The sequence below is a fragment of the Dendrobates tinctorius genome, unplaced genomic scaffold, assembly GCF_039654945.1.
Source record: "Dendrobates tinctorius isolate UK_male_01 unplaced genomic scaffold, ASM3965494v1 ptg000211l, whole genome shotgun sequence".
Classification (NCBI taxonomy): domain Eukaryota; kingdom Metazoa; phylum Chordata; class Amphibia; order Anura; family Dendrobatidae; genus Dendrobates; species Dendrobates tinctorius.
Genome location: NW_027361878.1, coordinates 20,781,899 through 20,801,068, shown reverse-complemented (window position 1 = coordinate 20,801,068; position 19,170 = coordinate 20,781,899). Strand labels below are relative to the sequence as shown.

Here is a 19,170-nt window from a genome sequence, read left to right as displayed (position 1 = left end):
AGCAGCACAGGGGCATGATTGACGGCTATGGGAGGCGGGGCACAGGGGCCTTCAACAGCATCTCTGAGCAGCAGTGGAGATTCGCCAAGTTGTAGGTTTCTTCCTTATATTTAAAAAAAAAAAAAAAAACCTTTGAATTCCTAGAAAATGCCTTTTTCTAAAAAAAAAAAAAAAAAAAAAAGTCCTGCAGGCCCCAGAAACTTCTGCCAGTACTTTTATAACAACCAGTACTTTTGTAACAAATGTTAGGGCAGTCTGCCCTCTGGTGGTGGACTTGTGTACAATCTTTTACTGTACTGCAGAATTACATCAGTCTGTATTACAAAGCAGACATTACGTATAATCAGATCAATTGTCCACATTTATAAATAAGGAGGCCAAGTGAGAAGCACACTAAGGCCGGGGTCACACTAACCAACGCAAAATACAGTCAGTATTTTACAGGCGTAATACGGATGAATGACCCCTAAACAGTGCTCCGTATGTCATCCGTAATCAAGGTGTGGTCGCGTATTTTGCGCATGTAAGCATCCGTATGTAATCCGTATGGCGAGAATTTCTCGCAGGCTTGCAAAATGGACATATAATGGAGCCCTATGACAGGGTTTCTAACAAACGAAAGAATAGATAGACACATAGAATGTGTATATATATATATGTATTCTATGTGTCTATATGTGTATACATCTATTCTTTTGTTTCTTTATTAAAACTGTCAGTGTGAGTTTACTGTATAGCGCACTGAATTGCCGGCTTTGCTAAAAGACACCTGGTGCGTATTTCTCGCAGGTCACACGTGTGGTCCGTGTGTAATCCGTATTTTTTGCGCACCCATAGACTTGCATTGGCGTACTACGGCCGTAGCACACTGACAATCGCAGCATGCTGCGATTGGCACGGAGCGTAGAATACGGATGAGAAATATACGGCTGGTGCGAGGGACCCCATTGGAAATCATTGTTCCGTGTCTAATGCGTGCTTTTAGGGCCTCTCACTCGGCCGTATTCCTCGCCAGTGTGACCCCGGCCTAATAGAATCTCAGGAGAAATTAACTAGACTTTGAAACAGAAGTAAACATTGCCCAAATCTAAACAAATGAGCCCCTTAGGCTACTTTCACACCTGCTTTTTTTGCGCTGCGCACCGTGCGCAGTGCAAACGCACAAAAAACGCATCATGCGTTTGTGTGCGTTTTTTTTGCGGGTTTGGGTGCGTTTTTTTAAAAACGCATGCTTTTTTTGCGCATACGTGCGCATGGTACCCATAGACTACAATGGGTGTTTGGCTGTAAAAAAAAACGCATTGCGTGCGCATGCGTTTTTTGGGGGGCAAGTCGGACGCACAAAAAAATGCAATGGGATGCATTTTGTGTGCCCGAGCGCACACAACAAAAAAAACGCATGCCCATACAAACGCATGTGTATGCGCACCCATGTAAAAGATAGGGGAAAAAAAAACGCATACTTTTTTTGCGCTAAAAAAACAGCCCAAAAAAACGCAAGTGTGAAACCAGCCTTACAACTGTTGTAACATTATTAAGTCCGCTTCCAATTTTCAGATTTCCTCCCCGTGTTGTAGTTTTAAATGCAGCATTAGAAATTTACATGGTCACTGAAGCTGTATAGACCCAGTAAGACGTCTAGCTTCAGAGCAGCACTCACAAGCTGTATAACAAACTGCTTGTAAGCATGTGCTCCAATGCCTAGGAAACCGGTCACTGCAGAGGTGACTGGTAACCTTGTCAAGAGGCTGTATACTATAAAAAAAAAAAATAATAATTTTTGCAACTTAAGAGGTAAATTAGAAAGCTGCTTGTTCTTACAAGCACTTTGCAATTTTAAGTGCTTGAGCATTAGACAATACCATTTTAAGGAGAAAAATGAGGTGTTTTTTTTTTTTTTTTAAAGAAAGGAGTGGGAGATTGAGCCTCCTAGGGTATGCACATCTTTCAGCTGCCAGCATATCTGTATTCTTGCAGAATAATGCCGGTGATGTTTTTCTATATGTTTATTGTGGCTACTTTGCTATTGACTTATTTCCGCCCTCCCTCTTTAATTCCATACATAAAGCTGCCAGAAAAATTGACTGGTCATTTTTTTTTGTAGCTGCTTCACAGTTTTCAAAGTAATTAAAAGTTGCAAGAGACAGAACATACACATACAGCAAGTGGGTTTTTTTTTTTGGTGGTTTTTCATGTGTTCCAAGCAGGAGTCACTGTGCACACACCTTTATTGTAGTTATTCCTCATGCACGATTTATAAACCACAATAAGACCAGGGCTATCCAACACTCCGTATTAATGCATAAACAGGTAGCCACTATGGCTACCATGCAAGTTGTGATGTATTTGTTCCTATTTCCAGACCAGACAGCCTTGCTGACAGGTTACGGGAGAAATCTGCACCTTTACAGTACAAATATTGATGCTGTCACATCTCGGTGACATTTAAGACAACTCTGATTTCTAATGAACTGTTCACAGTTGTGAACTTACATGGATCTGCAATATGACTGAGCGCATTAGATCTTATTAGAGAATTCCTACCGAGTACATGGTGTATACAAAATACCCCCCTCTTTCAAAATTTGATGGCATGTACTGGAGAAACAGATTTTTTTTTTTACCTTTAAAAACCGTATGGAGAAATTAGCAACCAGTTTTATATTAAAAAAAAAAATAAAAAAAGTGAGCAGATGCCTCCAAATTCTGTAGAACTTTTAGCTTATTTTTCGCTAACCCAATCACTTGAACGGATGAGTTCTGTGGGCAAAATGGACCATCAGTCAAAAGAAAAGGAGGGGGGGAAAAAAAAAAAAAAAAAAAAAAAAAAAGTCACACTGATGTGCGACTACACAATATAAAAGGTGTGCTGTGTCGACCAAAAATGGATGTGTGAATAAAGCCCGACAGACGTTTAATTTAAAGGGGTTGTCTAGCGCAGCTCACTTACATACTGAAGGCCATTGGTGCTGAATGATGTTGCATCGGTTTGCCAGCATAGAGCTGATCGTGCATGTGCAAGAGGTTGTAACGTCATCGCCACTGTTCAGATGTGATCGATAAGCGAGTGGAACCGAATAATCCTTTTAAAACAATTTCCTACAGGTCATTTGGAACAATCCTTTGGGGGGGGGAATTACAAAAACCTACTGAAATCCCAATATTACCCATTAACAAGAGGAATGTGTGAAATCTTTGATGAAAAGGGAAAAGATAAAAAATGCAAATGGGCTATAGAAAAAGCTGCAGAAATACAGAGCACCATATTCACACTGAGCACAATAAAGAGTCTCTCCAATTACAAGCACTCAGTGAAATTTTATTTACTGCTTCACCCCTGCAGATCTGCCCATACTGGCCCCCCAACACAACTTTTCCATGAGTCTGTAGAGTTCATTTATTTTGCTCCATTGAAATAAAACATAACAAGCTGAGGATAATGTACAGATAATGGGGAACAGATTAAAGCGCAGAGGAAGGTGGAAGGGAGAGAATGTGATTTTGGGGGAAGGGAGTGTACAGAACAGCACAGAGCAGGTCACTTATAAAGAATGTCGTAGTGTCCGGGTCGGTAGAGCAGGAACACCTGTGGATCTGAGCCCTCAGGAAACACATGGGTGACTGTGCTGCCCCCCTCACCCCTGTCCATATATTCAACCTGGATAGAAACATTCAAGGCCTGGGAAAGAGCAATGATGTGAATATGGTCACTTTCCTTACACATGGGCTCAACCTCCTGAGCAGGGATAATAGAAGGAAAAGAAGAAAAAAAAGTTAGCAGTGCAAAGTCATAGTAAATGGTGAATTACAAGCTAAACACTTAAATGCATTATTGTGTAGTGTACAGGGACCAATTCATCATTTGCGATTTACTGAAATCACTTGTCTTGTGGCATTTGCTTCCATTTTTTTCAGTGTCAAATGATTAACCCCTGGGTTATTTTCCGATTTTTTTTTTTGCTCCCCTTCTTCCCAAAGGAATAACAAATTCTTTGGACAATATGGCCATGTGAGTGCTTGCTTTTTGCGGGACGAGTTGTACTTTTGAACTACACCATTGGTTTTAACATCTCGTGTACTGAAGAACAAGAAAAAAAATTTCCAAGCGCAGAGAAATTGCAAAAAAAAAATCCTGCCCTTTTTATTTTATCTTATTATCTTAACCGTGTTCACTAAATGCTAAAACTGACCTGCCAGTATGATTTTCTGGGTCATTGCAAGTAATTAGACACCAAACATGTCTAGGTTCTTATTTACGGAGGTGAAAAAAAAATCCAAACTTTGTTTTAAAAAAAAAAAAAAAAAAGGGACCATTTTCTGAGACCCGTAGCGTCTTCCTTTTTCATGATTTGGGGTTGGGGAGGGCTCATTTTTTGAGCACCGAGCTGACGTTTTTATTGATACCGTTTTGGTGTATACACGATTTTTTGATTGGGCGATTCTGAACGCAGCGATACCCAATATGTGTATGTTTGATTTTTTAATGTTTTATTTGAATGGGGTGAAAGGGGGGGGGTGATTTGAACTTTTACATTTAATATTTTTAAGTTTTTTCTTTTTACATGCTTCAATAATCTCTATGGGAGACTGGAAGTTGCAGTTGTTCGACTGGCTCTGCTACATATAGGTGATGATCAGATTGCCTGTATGTAGCAGAAATGCTCACTTGCTATGTGCGCCGACCACTGGGCAATGACAAAGGTCTGCTGGAAACCTCTGTTTGTCATGCCAACCCACTGGTGACCCACGATCATGTGATGGGTAACCAATGGGTGGGATTTCCGACACATTTGCCGGAAGTGCAAGCTAAATGCCACTGTCAGAGACTGACAGCAGCATATAACGGGTTAATAACCTCGGGTGGATCGCGATTTCACCCGCGACTGTTCCGAGGCGCATGTCAGCTGTTCAAAACAGCTGATGTGCCGAGAAAGATGTGGGCTCAGCGCCATACTATTATGTCCAACGCCGGAAAAGGGTTTAAAAAAAAAAAAAAAAAAAAAGCACACACGGGTTCATCAATTTGGTGAAAAGTCAAAAATGCTCTTTATTTTTGTCTTTAACCAGTCTTGAGATGTTTTAACACCAAATAAAAAAATGCCAAACTGAAACCACCACCAGAAATCTTACGCCAGGTGAAGACTAGAGTGAGATGTGCCTGACTGACACTGGCTCCACATTGCAGCCGGCTGTCACGATTACAGAAGCCGCTTTGTATACTCAGAGCGGTGACTGAACCAGCGCCGGCACTCTGCCGCTATGACTGAATTGAGAATGCTGGCTAGGAGATTAAAGATTTTCTCCCCTCTGCATTTGGCCGTGTGCAGGTCAGCATCGTAACGCTGTTAACCTTGAGATATGCGCTCAATCTGCAGATTAACAGCGTTATTTCTGGTGACAGGTTGGCTTTAAAAAATGTAGCAAGAAGTACAGAGAATAAGGCGTGGATACTAAATGACCAAATTACTGCAGAAAAGTGGAGAAAAAACAACAATGAATTGGAGCCATAGTGTCTAAGACACTATAAATGAGGGGGCAAAAATGGAACAGTACAGTATACAAATAAGTTTACTATTACCATAGAAACCACTGCCGACAAGACAATTCAGACTTTTTCCAACTACAGTATGTATTAAAGGGAATCTATCAGTAGGATTAACCTTCCTTACTCCTCTATATGGGCATGTAGGTTTTAGTAAACTGAATAAAATGACACCTTGATATCTGTGATCTGATGTCTTATTCCAGAGAGACATTTTTCTTAATATGAAAATGAGCTGTTAAGTGCTATAGGTCAGATATAGATCTCCCTGAGAATCTGGTACCAGATTTTAAAGTGAAAAATGTGAGTGTGAGACATGTAATGACTGACAGTCCGCTCACTTGGTATACATGTCTCACACTGCTAGCAGTATTAGAAATGAAAGACAGCGTTAGCAGTGCTAGATATGTACATCAGGAGAGCGGACCGTCAGTCATTACATGTCCCACACTCACTACCTTTCATTTAAAAATAATCCTGTAGCAGATTCTCAAGGAAATCTATGTAATTCATTTACATATTAACAACATTTCTCATAAATAAAACAGGAGATCGAAGGTATCATTTTATTCAACTTTCTATGACCTATATACCCACATAGATTAGTTAGAAAGGTTGATCCTACCATCAGATTCCCTTTAACAAAATGAAAGCTACATAAGCTGGTTCACTACAAATGTGGCACTTACTGAATTTATAGGTTTTGACTATTAAAAATCTCACTGAAATATAAAAAGGTTTAAAAGATATTTATATTTCTGGACAGTGTAAGTTTAATGGATGAAAATTCTGTGATGGCCTATTATGTAACCACAGACATGTTATTGTTAAATGGTTGGCTTCTAATATGTTATATATTCTCTCTTATCAATAAAGATCTGATTCAACAGAAAAAAAAAAGGAAATATAAAAAAAGTCATAAAGGTTTAAGCCAAGAGAGGGAAAATATGCACGCTTTATATCTAACAAACATATAGCTACTACACGAGTGCAGCGTGATCTTCCCATCTCAAAAGTATAGCTCATTGTACACTGTCGATTGTTTTACCTGCTGGCAGAATTCCTTGACGCTTCTTCCACCTTCTATAAAGTGCTGATAGAAGATACTTTCTCTCTGCAAGTGTCCAGAGGTCAAAAGACGCAGATAGACGACCACATAATCTGAAACAGTCTGCTCATTAAATGCTGCTAGGAGCTCAGACACTGCAGGACGTTTCTCTGCAAGAGCAATTAGATCCATGAACTGTGAATGAAAAAAAAAAAAAAAAAAAAAATATAGTACAAGAAGTCCCATAGACAGTCGCCACAATGGCCAAGGCACATGAACAGGGCATCACAAAACAAGTGTTCTAAACTGGAAGGGATACAAAAGTTAAAAGGAGAAAAGGTATAAGAGTATTAGGGAATAAAGCTTACTGTGTTATGGAAATCTTCTATTGTAAATTCTGTAAACCCTTGTCTGATTAGCTCTTCTTTGCTACGCATTGCCACCTCCTTAAACCTAGAAGAGATAGCAAAAACAAGATTAAATATGGACTAGAAAAGGGGAAGAAAAAAAAAAAAAAAAAAAAAAAAAAAAGCTTGATTCACAAGTAGTGACAAACGAACATGCTCCGGATAAAGTGTTATCCAAGCATGCTCGTGTGCTATCCGAGTATCTTCGGAGTGCTCGAAAAATATGAAAAGTATGTTTGAGTCGCTGGGGCTGCATGTCTTGTAGCAGTTCAACAACCGCAACACATACAGGGATTGCCTAACAGGCAACCCGTGCAAGAGTTGTGGCTGTCGAACAGCTGCAAGACATGCAGCCGCGGGGACTTGAACAAATTCTTCAGCATGCCAAAGTCACTCAGAGAACGTGCGCTCATCACTTTTATATATTAACCACGCCAAAAAAAAAAAAAAAAAAAAAAAAAAAAAAGGCACCATAGGGCAGTATTTCAGGTGCTGCAGTGGAGCAGCTTTATCCCATAGAGATTCTGTACCCCTACAATACGACCTGGTCAGGATCGCTGGTGCCTCGCTACATGATCGCTGTTAAGCTGTCAAACAGGCAGATCTCACCAGCGAGCAAGACCAGCGAGGACGCTGGTATCCAAGGTAAATATCGGGTAACTAAGCACGTGCGTCGCTTAGTTACCCGCTGTGTACCTTGGATACCAGCGTGCTCGCACTGGGAGCTGGTATCCAAGGTACACAGCGGGTAACTAAGCTATGCACACGCTTAGTTACCCAACGATATTTACCTTGGATACCAGCTACCAGAGTCTGCTTACAGCACTGGGAGCTCGCTGATCCTTGGTCTCCCACTGCCACACACAGCGATGCACGCTGACCAGCGGGAGACCAGCGATCAAAAAAATGGCCCAGAACATTCCTGCACGATCAGCGATACCCGGCAGGGGGGCCGGTCGCTGATGCGTGCCACACACAGCGAGATCGCTGATGTGTCACAAAATCAGCGATCTCGCCATGTGTGACGGGGCCTTAAGTCTTGGAATAGATGCCAATTTTTCCAACAAGTGGGCGTATATGCTTAGAGTAGAGAAGATTTGCACCCTCATTACTGTGATGGTGGTGACATAACTTTGGAATAGATGGGCATATAGAGAATAAATAAATTGCTCCATAATCTGTAAAGCCCACTGAATTTCTGGCTGCAGAATGAGTTAATCTCTTGTTGAGTTTGCTCTGATGGGAAGTTTGTAATTCTTATCGTTCTGGTTTCCTCTCAGTAAAACCCCATCAACACATCCGTCGTATAAGTATGACTCAAGTCGGAAGAGGGTGTATGGAGCAGGCTCATGGGGTGAGCCCGCCCCATACCCGGAGATGATGGCTGCATATTACAGCCAGTACATACCTCTAACAATAGGTGTTAAGAGCAGTGCTCAGCTTGTGATTGTTAAAATGTTGCTGTCAAAGTGACGAGAGAGAGCGAAAAAAAAAAAACACCTTTCCTCATTTAAGAAAAATAAGGGTCATCACAGCAATTCAACAAGATAAAAAAAATGCTGTAACAAGTGAACAAAATCAATCCTCTCTTTCCACAAATAAGTCATCTCACAGCTCCAACCACCAAAAAATAAAGTTATGAGTCCCGTAAAATGGTGACAACTAAGAAAAATTTACAAACTTTTTATTTTTTTTACCAATAAAAATAATGAACATTTGTCATTCTTATCACAAACTGTGCACCGTTACAAGAATTCCTAAAAAACTGTCACAATTGTGGGGGGGGTTCCCTCCACAATTTCTTCTCACTTGGAATTACTCATTTTCTAGTAAACTATGCGGTAAAATAAATGGTCATTCAAAAGTACAACTCGTCCCACAAAAAGTAAAAAGCTCTCATGTCTATGTGAACAGAAAAAGTGAATCTTGCCTTGTTGTTAAGATATTTAACAAAGTCTAACTGCAAGATTTATTTTTAGCAACAAATATATTACAGAAAAAAGCCCCCAAAAGTGTCTGTAGCCATTATCAATCTGTATAAAACCTAAGTATTAAATCACTTAGAAGAACATGGATATATGCAAAGTGTAAGTGACTAAAAACTGCACCCTTCACATTCAAAACCCCAACATTATGGGAGTAATCTCCTATATAATACCATACCGTATCATGCACAATTAATAAACTCGCTGCCTTACCTTTCAAGTTCGTTTCCTCCATCCAGCAGAGCTTCTAAATAGGAATAGCCAAATGCTCTGTAGAAACAATTGCCATCTGGTCTTGTTCGGCGTATGTAAGTATATCTTCTGTGCAAGTCCTGGGAAAATCAATGTAAGCAGCTCTAAACTTCAGTTCTTACATTAAGTAGGTCATGAATCAATACATTTGTTAATAAAGCCTGCATGTGTTGAGGCTGTTTAACAGCCACAAGATATGCAGCCAGAGGGTCTCTAACATATTCCAAGCACGCAGAAGACACTTAGCACCCGAACATGCTCGGATAACACCTTATCCGAGCATGATCACTCATCACTAGTAATAAACTGTACTATATACCTTTATCTTGTCTTGGTAAATTTGGTCATCGGGAGCGTATTCCTGGTCGAGCACAGAGACGTCCAACCGGTCAGATAGCAGCGGAGTGTGTCCAGCAATCTAAGATAGAAGAGCAAGTATTACACTCCATTAAACAACAGCCTGCATCACAGACCTAAAGGTACTGTCACACTTAGCGATGTACCAGCGATCCCAACCAGCGATATGACGCGGTCAGGATCGCTGGTACATCGCTAAGTGGTCGCTAGTGAGCTGCCACACAGGCAGGTCTCACTAGCGACATCGCTGGGGACGGGGGTCGCTACTTACCTGTCACACTAGGCGATCCTGCGTCCTCCCACCCGGCTCCACGCGTCGCTCGTCGTCACAGCAGGAAGCTGACGACGAGAAGCGGTCCTGAACGTTCTCGCGCGATCAGCGATAACCAGCGGGGAGCGGGTCGTAGGCAAGTATCAGACACAGCGATGTCGCTAGCAATATCGCTATAACGTCACAAGTTATAGCGATATTGCTAGCGATATCGCTTAGTGTGACATGCCCTTTAGTGGCAGTCATTTGTTCAAGCATCTATTTCAATTAGCAGGAAAGCTGACAAAGCTCAGTGAAAGTATCCAGACGGCACATCTTGCCAATGTGGTGCAATATTCCCTCTAACCATCAGAAAGAACAGGCGATACTCACCTCTTGCTGTATACGGTCCTGCTGGGCAATAATTGCTTCATCGTATGTAAGGCAATTTACACCTAAAAATATACAAACATAAAAAGGATAAAAAAAAATGATTACAAGAAGTAACCTCTAAAAGTCACTCGGGTCTGGACATAAATCCTACATTGCCAGTTGGGTGAAAGTCCCATTGATGCTGTAATCTCAGGCTTGGGTGCCATCTAGATTTTTTAGAAACAATTTACAAGTTACTAAGAATATTAAAATTAGAAGGCTTTATACAACAGGGAAATTCTGGGACTTTTTCTGATGGGGATTTTTTTTTTTTTTTCTGTTGGGAAAAAAAAAAAAAAGTGGTAAAGACTTTTAGGTTTACCCTTTAATTTTTAGGTGGTTCTGCTTATGCTGAGAAGTTCCTTTCGTGGACCGTTCAACAAACAGCCTTCTATTTTTTATGGAGGTCTTCAACGAGTCTTTTAAAATACGGTAGTCACAATACAGGAAGAGGAAAGAACAAAAAGCAAACATCCGGAAACAACCATGCGGGTTCAGCAACTAAAGGGCTTTATGGTTAACAAGAAAAACAAACCCTATTCTCTGGCTGTGTTTTTTTTTTTTTTTTTTAATTATTATTCCTCTCACCCTCCCTGGGTTCAGCGCAGAATCTCTGCAGCAAACAACCTAAAAACTTAGGGGCACTGGCTACCCGGAATACAAAGCTGTTTACTCCAATGTCACCTGAGCGTATTCTAGTACGTATTTCCAAGTCAAAACCAGGCGTGAGCTTAAAATAATGTAAATCCTTTCAGCATACTTAGCTTTCCAGTAGGTTGTGAAATGCTGATAATGTATTCTCTAAAGGGGTTATCAGGAGTGATACTAATGCCCTACCCATGGGATAGTTCTGACACTGGGCACCCCCACAATCAGTGTATGGACAAGCAACAGTACAATTCCATGTACAATTCAGTGGCCAGACATGATCTATAGCCCCCGGAAGCAGCCACCACATAGTGCATGAAGCCGGGCTCTTGTACAGTGTTTACATCAGGCCACGGATGGCTCTGACAGACACTATGCACACACCGGGCGCGATATACAGGGTCCAAGGGCATGCCGGCCAGGGATATTCTGTGCTATACAGCGGTCATATATCGGACCCCCGCACTCCGACCCCAGGCCCCGCCGCCGGCCTCCCTCCTTTCGGGTGACTAGGACACAGGGATGCCCCATGGAATGTGCCCATTATACAGATGGGGCTTTGTACATATGGTCATTTTCTATACTGAACAGAGGAATTCAGTAATAACTAAGTACACCCCAAACAATAACATTTTTAACGGTGACACCGCCCTGTAACAGGAGCCTCCCCCTCATACAATGCGGTGAGGAGAGCGTCAGCCTCCGTACTGATACCACCCGCCCACAGTCCGGTAACGCTGCGGCTATATACTGGGGGTTACACGCTGCTTGCACCCGGGCATCACCGCCTCTCATCTCTTACCGTCACAGTCGGTCTGGAGACGATCAGATTCCTCAGCCGCCATCTTCCCAAAGGTCCCCGCTTTTGCTATCACTTCCGGGAGACCCGGAGCGGAAGTCAGGCCTTCACTCTTCACGAGACCGCCGGATGTCACATGCGCTGCTGCTTATAGCGTAAATTCTGAGCTCCCCTCAGTCAGTGCGCGCTGGCGCCTGCGCAGTGTGCGCCTTGTGGTTTACCTCACGGTTGAGGCTAAATCCAAGTCAGCTAAAGGACCTGGTCCTAGACCTAGCTTTCCCACACAGAGTCGGCTATTTCCTAGCTGGCGGAGGGACCGGGTCCTTTATCTGACTTGGATTTAGCCTGCTCTCTATAAGAATGCTGAATCCCAGGAGACAGAAGGACACTTATTGTATATAGATATATATGAATCCTGTCTTGTCATTTTCTGCAGTAATACTGAGCCGCAGACTAGATCTGACTCTGATTACACCTTTATTTATATGCGACATTCATACTCCAGAATTTTCCCCTTAAGGCCTCTTTCACACATCAGTTTTTTGCCTTCAGGCACGATCCGGCTTTTTTTGGAAAAAACGGATCCGGCAAAATGCAATGCCGGATCCGGTTTTTCCCCATTGACTTGCATTAGCGCCGGATCGTGCCGGATGGCATTGCGTTTCATCCGTTTTTTGCCGGATCCGGCAACTTGTCTCATTCCGGCGTCTTGAAAAAACGTCTACTGTAACGTTTTTTGTCTCCGGCGAAAAAGCCGGAAGCGCCGGATCCGGCGCTTCCAGCTTTTTGCTACAATGAAAGTCTATGGGCGCCGGAATGCGCCGGATCCAGCAACCGGATCCGTTTTTTTTAAGTCTGCGCATGCTCAGATCCAATTGGCCAGCCTCCAGGAACAGAGACGGATCCAGCAAAAAAACGGATCCGTTTCTACAGTTCTCCAAAATTTATGCCGGATCCGTTTTTTCTAAAAAAAGCCGGATCATGCCTGACGGCAAAAAACTGATGTGTGAAAGTAGCCTAATTCCAGTGTGTACAATATTCTGCTCCAATCTCAGCCGCGTCCTGTTTACTGGTGATCATTTTTGTAGATCACACAACCACAGATTTTTTTCTGTGCATGCACCTAGTAGTGTTTTAACCTTCGTCAGATTTTCCGTTTTTTTGTTTTTTTTTCCCCATCACGTTTTTATTTTTCCATCCACATCACCATTGGGATTTTTTTTTTATTTTCGCGGGACATTTTTAGGCCTCTTTCACACTTCCGTTTTTGACCATCAGTCAAAATCCGCCAGTTTTTTAAAAAAACGGATCCGCCATTTTTTTTGGCGGTTCCGTTTTTTTCCCCATTGAGTTGCATTACCGGCGGATCTTGACGGATGGCCAACCGATAGATCCGTTTTTTTGCGGATCTGCCAAAATGTTTGCGTCAGCCAGCATGCCTGGACGGACCCTGCAATGTTTTTTTTTGCTGTAGGATCCGCATTTTACAGTGCGCATGCCCGGAGAAAGGAAGTCAGCCGGAGATTTAACCCTGAAATCCTTTCTGGCGGACGAAAAAAATTATCTCTCTCTCTCTCTCGTTTTAAAATTCTTCAGCCAACGGATCCATCAAAAAACCGGACCGCTGACATCCGTTCACTTCAGTTGACAACGGATCCGCTTTCCGCCATTTTCGCGGATTTTAACTGATGACAAAAAACTGAAGTGTGAAAGAGGCCTAATTGATACCATTTTGGCGCAGATGCCATGTTTTGATCACCTCTCGTTTCATTTTATTGCAATGTTGCGGCGACCAAAAAAAATGTATTTATTGCTTTCGTTTTTTTCTCGTTATGCCGTTTACCGATCAGATTATTTTAGATTTTGATTAGCCAGACCTTTTTGAACACGTCAATTCCAAATTTGTGGGGGTTTTTTAATGGAGCAAAAAATACGTAATTATGACATTTCAATTTTTTTTCTCGTTAAGGCCTGTTTCACACTTCAGTTGTTTGCCGTCAGTTGCAATCTGCCAAAGTGGGAAAAAACGGATCCGTTTCTTGGATGGATCTGCTGCAGCTGCTAAGTACTTGAAATTTAAAGGAACTGATAGAGAGAGAGAGAAAGGAAAAAAGCGTTACATTGTCCGTCTACTGCAGCCGGCGGACGCTAAAATTTAAACAGAACTGTCAAAAAACGGATGTGACGGACAACCATCAGTCAAAATCCGCCGCTAATGCAAGTCTATGGGGGGAAAAAAGCGGATCCGCAAAAAAAATGGCGGATCCGTTTTTTTAATAAAAATGGCAGATTTTGACTGACGTCAAATAACTGAAGTGTGAAAAAGGCCTATGCCGTTTACCGATCAGATTATTTTAGATTTTGATTGATCAGACCTTTCTGAACACGTCAATTCCAAATTTGTGTATTTTTAAAATGGAGCAAAAGCAATATTTTTGTCTTATATTTTTATGATATATGACGTAACTGAATCATGCATTGTGAAGGGGTTACTACTATAACTATTGGCCAAATGGACCAGGTCCTTCTGCCAACTTGAATTTAGCCTGCTCTCTGTGAGAAAGCTAAATCCCAGTTGGCTAAAGGACCAGGTCCCTGTGAGTGTTTTAATACTAGACCTAGCAGGATAAAGGACCAGGTCCTTCTGCCAGCTTGGATTTAGCCTGCTCTCTGTGAGAAAGCTAAATCCCAGTTGGCTAAAGGACCATGTCCCTGTGAGTGTTTTAATATTAGATCTATCAGATTAAAGGACCAGGTCCTTCAGCCAGCTTGGATTTCGCCTACTCTCTGTGAGAAGGCTAAATCCTAGTAGGCTAAAGGACCAGGTCCCTGTGAGTGTTTTAATACTAGACCTAGCAGGCTAAAGGACCAGGTCCTTCTGCCAGCTTGGATTTAGCCTGCTCTCTGTGAGAAAGCTAAATCCCAGTTGGCTAAAGGACCAGGCCCCTGTGAGTGTTTTAATACTAGACCTATTAGGCTAAAGGACCAGGTCCTGTGAGTGTTTTAAAACTAGACCTAGGAGGCTAAAGGACCAGATCCTTCTGCCAACTTGAATTTAGCCTGCTCTCTGTGAGAAAGCTAAAACCCAGTTGGCTAAAGGACCATGTCCCTGTGAGTGTTTTAATATTAGATCTATCAGATTAAAGGACCAGGTCCTTCTGCCAGCTTGGATTTAGCCTGCTCTCTGTGAGAAAGCTAAATTCCAGTTGGCTAAAGGACCAGGTCCCTGTGAGTGTTTTAATACTAGACGTGGCAGGCTAAAGGACCAGGTCCTGTGAGTGTCTTAAAACTAGACCTAGGAGGCTAAAGGACCAGGTCTTTCTGCCAGCTTGGATTTAGCCTGCTCTCTGTGAGAAAGCTAAATCCCAGTTGGCTAAAGGACCATGTCCCTGTGAGTGTTTTAATATTAGATCTATCAGATTACCCCCAAGGGTGGTTTGCACGTTCATGACCGGGCCAATTTTTACAATTCTGACCACTGTACCTTTATGAGGTCATAACTCTGGAACGCTTCCGTGGATCCCAGTGATTCTGACATTGTTTTCTCGTGACATATTGTACTTCATGTTAGTGGTAAAATTTCATTCAAATAACTTGCGTTTATTTGTGAGAAAAACGGAAATTTGGCGAAAATTTTGAAAATTTCGCAATTTTCCAACTTTGAATTTTTATGCCCTTAAATCACAGAGATACGGCACACAAAAAACTTGATAACTAACATTTCCCACATGTTTACTTTAGATCAGCACAATTTTGGAACCAAAATTTTTTTTTGTTAGGAAGTTATAAGGGTTAAAAGTTGACCAGCGATTTCTCATTTTTGCAACACCATTTTATTTTTAGGACCACACCACATTTGAAGCCACTTTGAGGGGTCTATATGCTAGAAAATACCCAACAGTGACACCATTCTAAAAACTGCACCCCTTAAAGTGCTCAAAACAACATTCAAGAAGTTTATTAACCCTTTAGGTGCGTCACAGGAATTTTTTTGAATATTTAAAAAAAAATGAACATTAACTTTTTTTCATAAAAAAAATACTTCAGGTTCAATTTTTTTTATTTTACCAAGGGTAACAGGAGAAATTGGACTGCAAAAGTTATTGTGCAATTTGTCCTGAGTACGCAGATACCTGATATGTGGGGGGGAACCACTGTTTCGGTGCATGGCAGAGCTCAGAATGGAAGGAGCGCCGTTTGACTTTTTCAATGCAAAATTGGCTGGAATTCAGATTGGACGCCATGTCACGTTTGGAGAGTCCCTGATGTACCTAAACAGTGGAAACCCCCTACAAGTGACCCCATTTTGGAAACTAGACCCCCCAAGGAACTTATCTAGATGTGTGGTGAGAACTTTGAACCCCCATGGGCTTCACAGAAGTTTATAACATAAAGCCATACAATTAAAAAATCATATTTTTTCCACAAAAATGATCTTTTCACCCTCGATTCTTATTTTTCCAAGGGTAACAGGACCCTAAAAGTTATTGTGCAATTTGTCCTGAGTACGCTGATACCCCACATGTGGGGGTAAACCACTATTTGGGCGCATGGCAGAGCTCGGAAGGGAAGCAGCGCCATTTGACCTTTTTGGCTGGAATTGAGATCGGACACCATGTCGCGTTTGGAAAACCCCTGATGTACCAAAACAGTGGAAACCCCCCACAAATGACACCATTTGGGAAACTAGACCCCCTAAGGAACTTATCTAGATGTGTGGTGAGAACATTGAACCCCCATGGGCTTCACAGAAGTTTATAACATAAAGCCATAGAATTAAAAAATCATATTTTTTCCACAAAAATGATCTTTTCACCCTCAATTCTTATTTTTCCAAGGGTAACAGGACCATAAAAGTTATTGTGCAATTTGTCCTGAGTACGCTGATACCCCACATGTGGGGGTAAACCACTATTTGGGCGCATGGCAGAGCTCGGAAGGGAAGCAGCGCCATTTGACGTTTTTGGCTGGAATTGAGATCGGACACCATGTCGCGTTTGGAAAACTCCTGATGTACCAAAACAGTGGAAACCCCCCACAAAATGACACCATTTTGGAAACTAGACCCCCTAAGGAACTTATCTAGATGTGTGGTAAGCACTTTGACCCCCCCAGTGCTTCACAGAAGTTTATAATGCCCGGGCGTGAAAATAAAAAAATCGTATTTTTTCCACAAACATGATCTTTTAGTCACCATTTTTTTATTTTCCCAAGGGTACCAGGAGAAATTGGACCCCAAAAGTTGTTGTCCAATTTGTCCTGAGTATGCTGATACCCCATATGTGGGAGAAAACTACTGTATGGGCACACGTCGGGGCTCGGAAGGGAAGTAGTGACGTTTTGGAATGCAGACTTTGATGGAATGGTCTGCGGGTGTCATGTTGCCTTTGGAGAGCCTCTAATGTACCTAAACAGTGGAAACCCCCCACAAATGACACCATTTTGTAAACTAGACCCCCCAAGGAACTTATCTAGATGTGTGGTGAGCACTTTGAACCCCCCAGTGCTTCACAGAAGTTTATAACGCCCGGGCGTGAAAATAAAAAATTCGTATTTTTTCCACAAACATGATCTTTTAGTCACCATTTTTTTATTTTCCCAAGGGTAACAGGAGAAATTGGACCCCAAAAGTTGTTGTCCAATTTCTCCTGAGTATGCTGATACCCCATATGTGGGAGAAAACTACTGTATGGGCACACGTCGGGGCTCGGAAGGGAAGTAGTGATGTTTTGGAATGCAGACTTTGATGGAATGGTCTGCGGGTGTCATGTTGCCTTTGGAGAGCCCCTAATGTACCTAAACAGTGGAAACCCCCCACAAATGACCCCATTTTGAAAATTAGACCCACAAAGGAACTTATCTAGATGTGAGGTGAGCACTTTGAACCCCCAATGGCTTCACAGAAGTTTATAATGCCAGGGCATGAAAATAAAAAAATCGTATTTTTTACAGAAACATGATCAATTAGTCCCCAATTTTTTCATTTTCCCAAGGGTACCAGGAGAAATTGGACCCCCAAAAGTTGTTGTCCAATTTGGCCTGAGTACGCTGACACCCCATATGTGGGAGAAAACTACTGTATGGACACACGTCGGGGCTCGGAAGGGAAGCAGTGACGTTTTGGAATGCAGACTTTGATGGAATGGTCTGCGGGTGTCATGTGCGTTTGGAGAGCCCCTGATGTACCTAAACTATTGAAACTCCCCACAAGTGACCCCATTTTGGACACTAGACCCCCCACGGAACTTATCTAGATGTGTGGTGAGCACTTTGAACCCCCAAGTGCTTCACAGAAGTTTATAACACTCGGACGTGAAAATAAAAAAATCATTTTTTTCCACAAAAATGATATTTTTGCCCCCAATTTTTTATTTTCCTAAGGGTAACAGGAGAAATTGGACCCCAAAAATTGTTTTGCAATTTGTCCTGAGTAGGCTGATACCCTACATGTGGGGGTAAAACACTGTTTGGGCGCATGGCAGAGCTTGGAAGGGAAGGAGCACCATTTGACTTTTTCAACTCAGAATTGGCTGGAATTGAGATCAGACGCCATGTTGCATTTGGAGAGCCCCTGATGTGCCCAAACAGTGGAAACCCCCCAATTATAACTCCAACCCTAACCCCAACACACCCCTAACCCTAATCTGAGCCCTAACCCTAGCCCTAACCCTAGCCCTAACCCTAGCCCTAACCCTAACCCTAATGGGAAAATGGAGATAAATACTTTTTTTTAAATTTTATTATTTTTCCCTAACTAAGGGGGTGATATCGGGGGGTTTGATTTACTATTTATGGCGGTTTTTATGTTTCGCAGCTGTCGCACGCTAAAAGACGCTTTTTATTGTAAAAATAGTTTTTGCATCACCACATATTGAGAGCTATAATTTTTCCGTATTTTGACCCACCGAGTCATGTGGGGTCTTATTTTTTGCGGGACGAGTTGATGTTTTTATTGGTACCATTTTCGGGCACGTGAGATTTTTTGATCGCTTTTTATTCCTATTTTTGGGACGCAGAATGAACAAAAACCAGCGTTTCATGAATTTCTTTTGGGGGGGTGCGTTTACACCGTTCCGCGTGCGGTAAAATTGATAAAGCGGTTATATTCTTTGGGTCAGTACGGTTACAGCGATACCTCATTTAGGTCGTTTTTTTATGTTTTTGTCGGTTTTATGCAATGAAAACTATTTTATATAAAAAATAATTATTTTTGCATCGCTTTATTCTGCGAGCTATAACTTTTTTATTTTTTCGCTGATGATGCTGTGTGGTGGCTCGTTTTTTGCGGGACAAGATGACGTTTTCAGCGGTACCATGGATATTTATATGCGTCTTTTTGATCGCACGTTATTACACTTTTTGTTTGGCGGTATGATAATAAATCATTATTTTTTGCTTGGTTTTTTATTTTTATTTTTTAAGGGGTTCGCTAAAGGGGTTAACTAATGGG

General features: G+C 41.9%; 1 protein-coding gene across 1 annotated transcript; it reads right to left on the bottom strand.

Annotated features, from left to right (window-relative positions):
• Positions 1 to 3,298: 3,298 nt before the first annotated feature.
• OTUB1 (OTU deubiquitinase, ubiquitin aldehyde binding 1) lies at positions 3,299 to 11,896 on the bottom strand. The gene is made up of 7 exons (XM_073554576.1): positions 11,724 to 11,896; positions 10,235 to 10,296; positions 9,554 to 9,652; positions 9,196 to 9,314; positions 6,959 to 7,043; positions 6,591 to 6,785; positions 3,299 to 3,736 (listed from the first exon to the last, which is right to left on the bottom strand). Exons 1-7 carry the CDS (start codon positions 11,764 to 11,766, stop codon positions 3,539 to 3,541), a joined length of 801 nt encoding a protein of 266 aa, XP_073410677.1. The 5' UTR covers positions 11,767 to 11,896; the 3' UTR covers positions 3,299 to 3,538.
• Between the last annotated feature and the right edge of the window lie 7,274 nt (positions 11,897 to 19,170).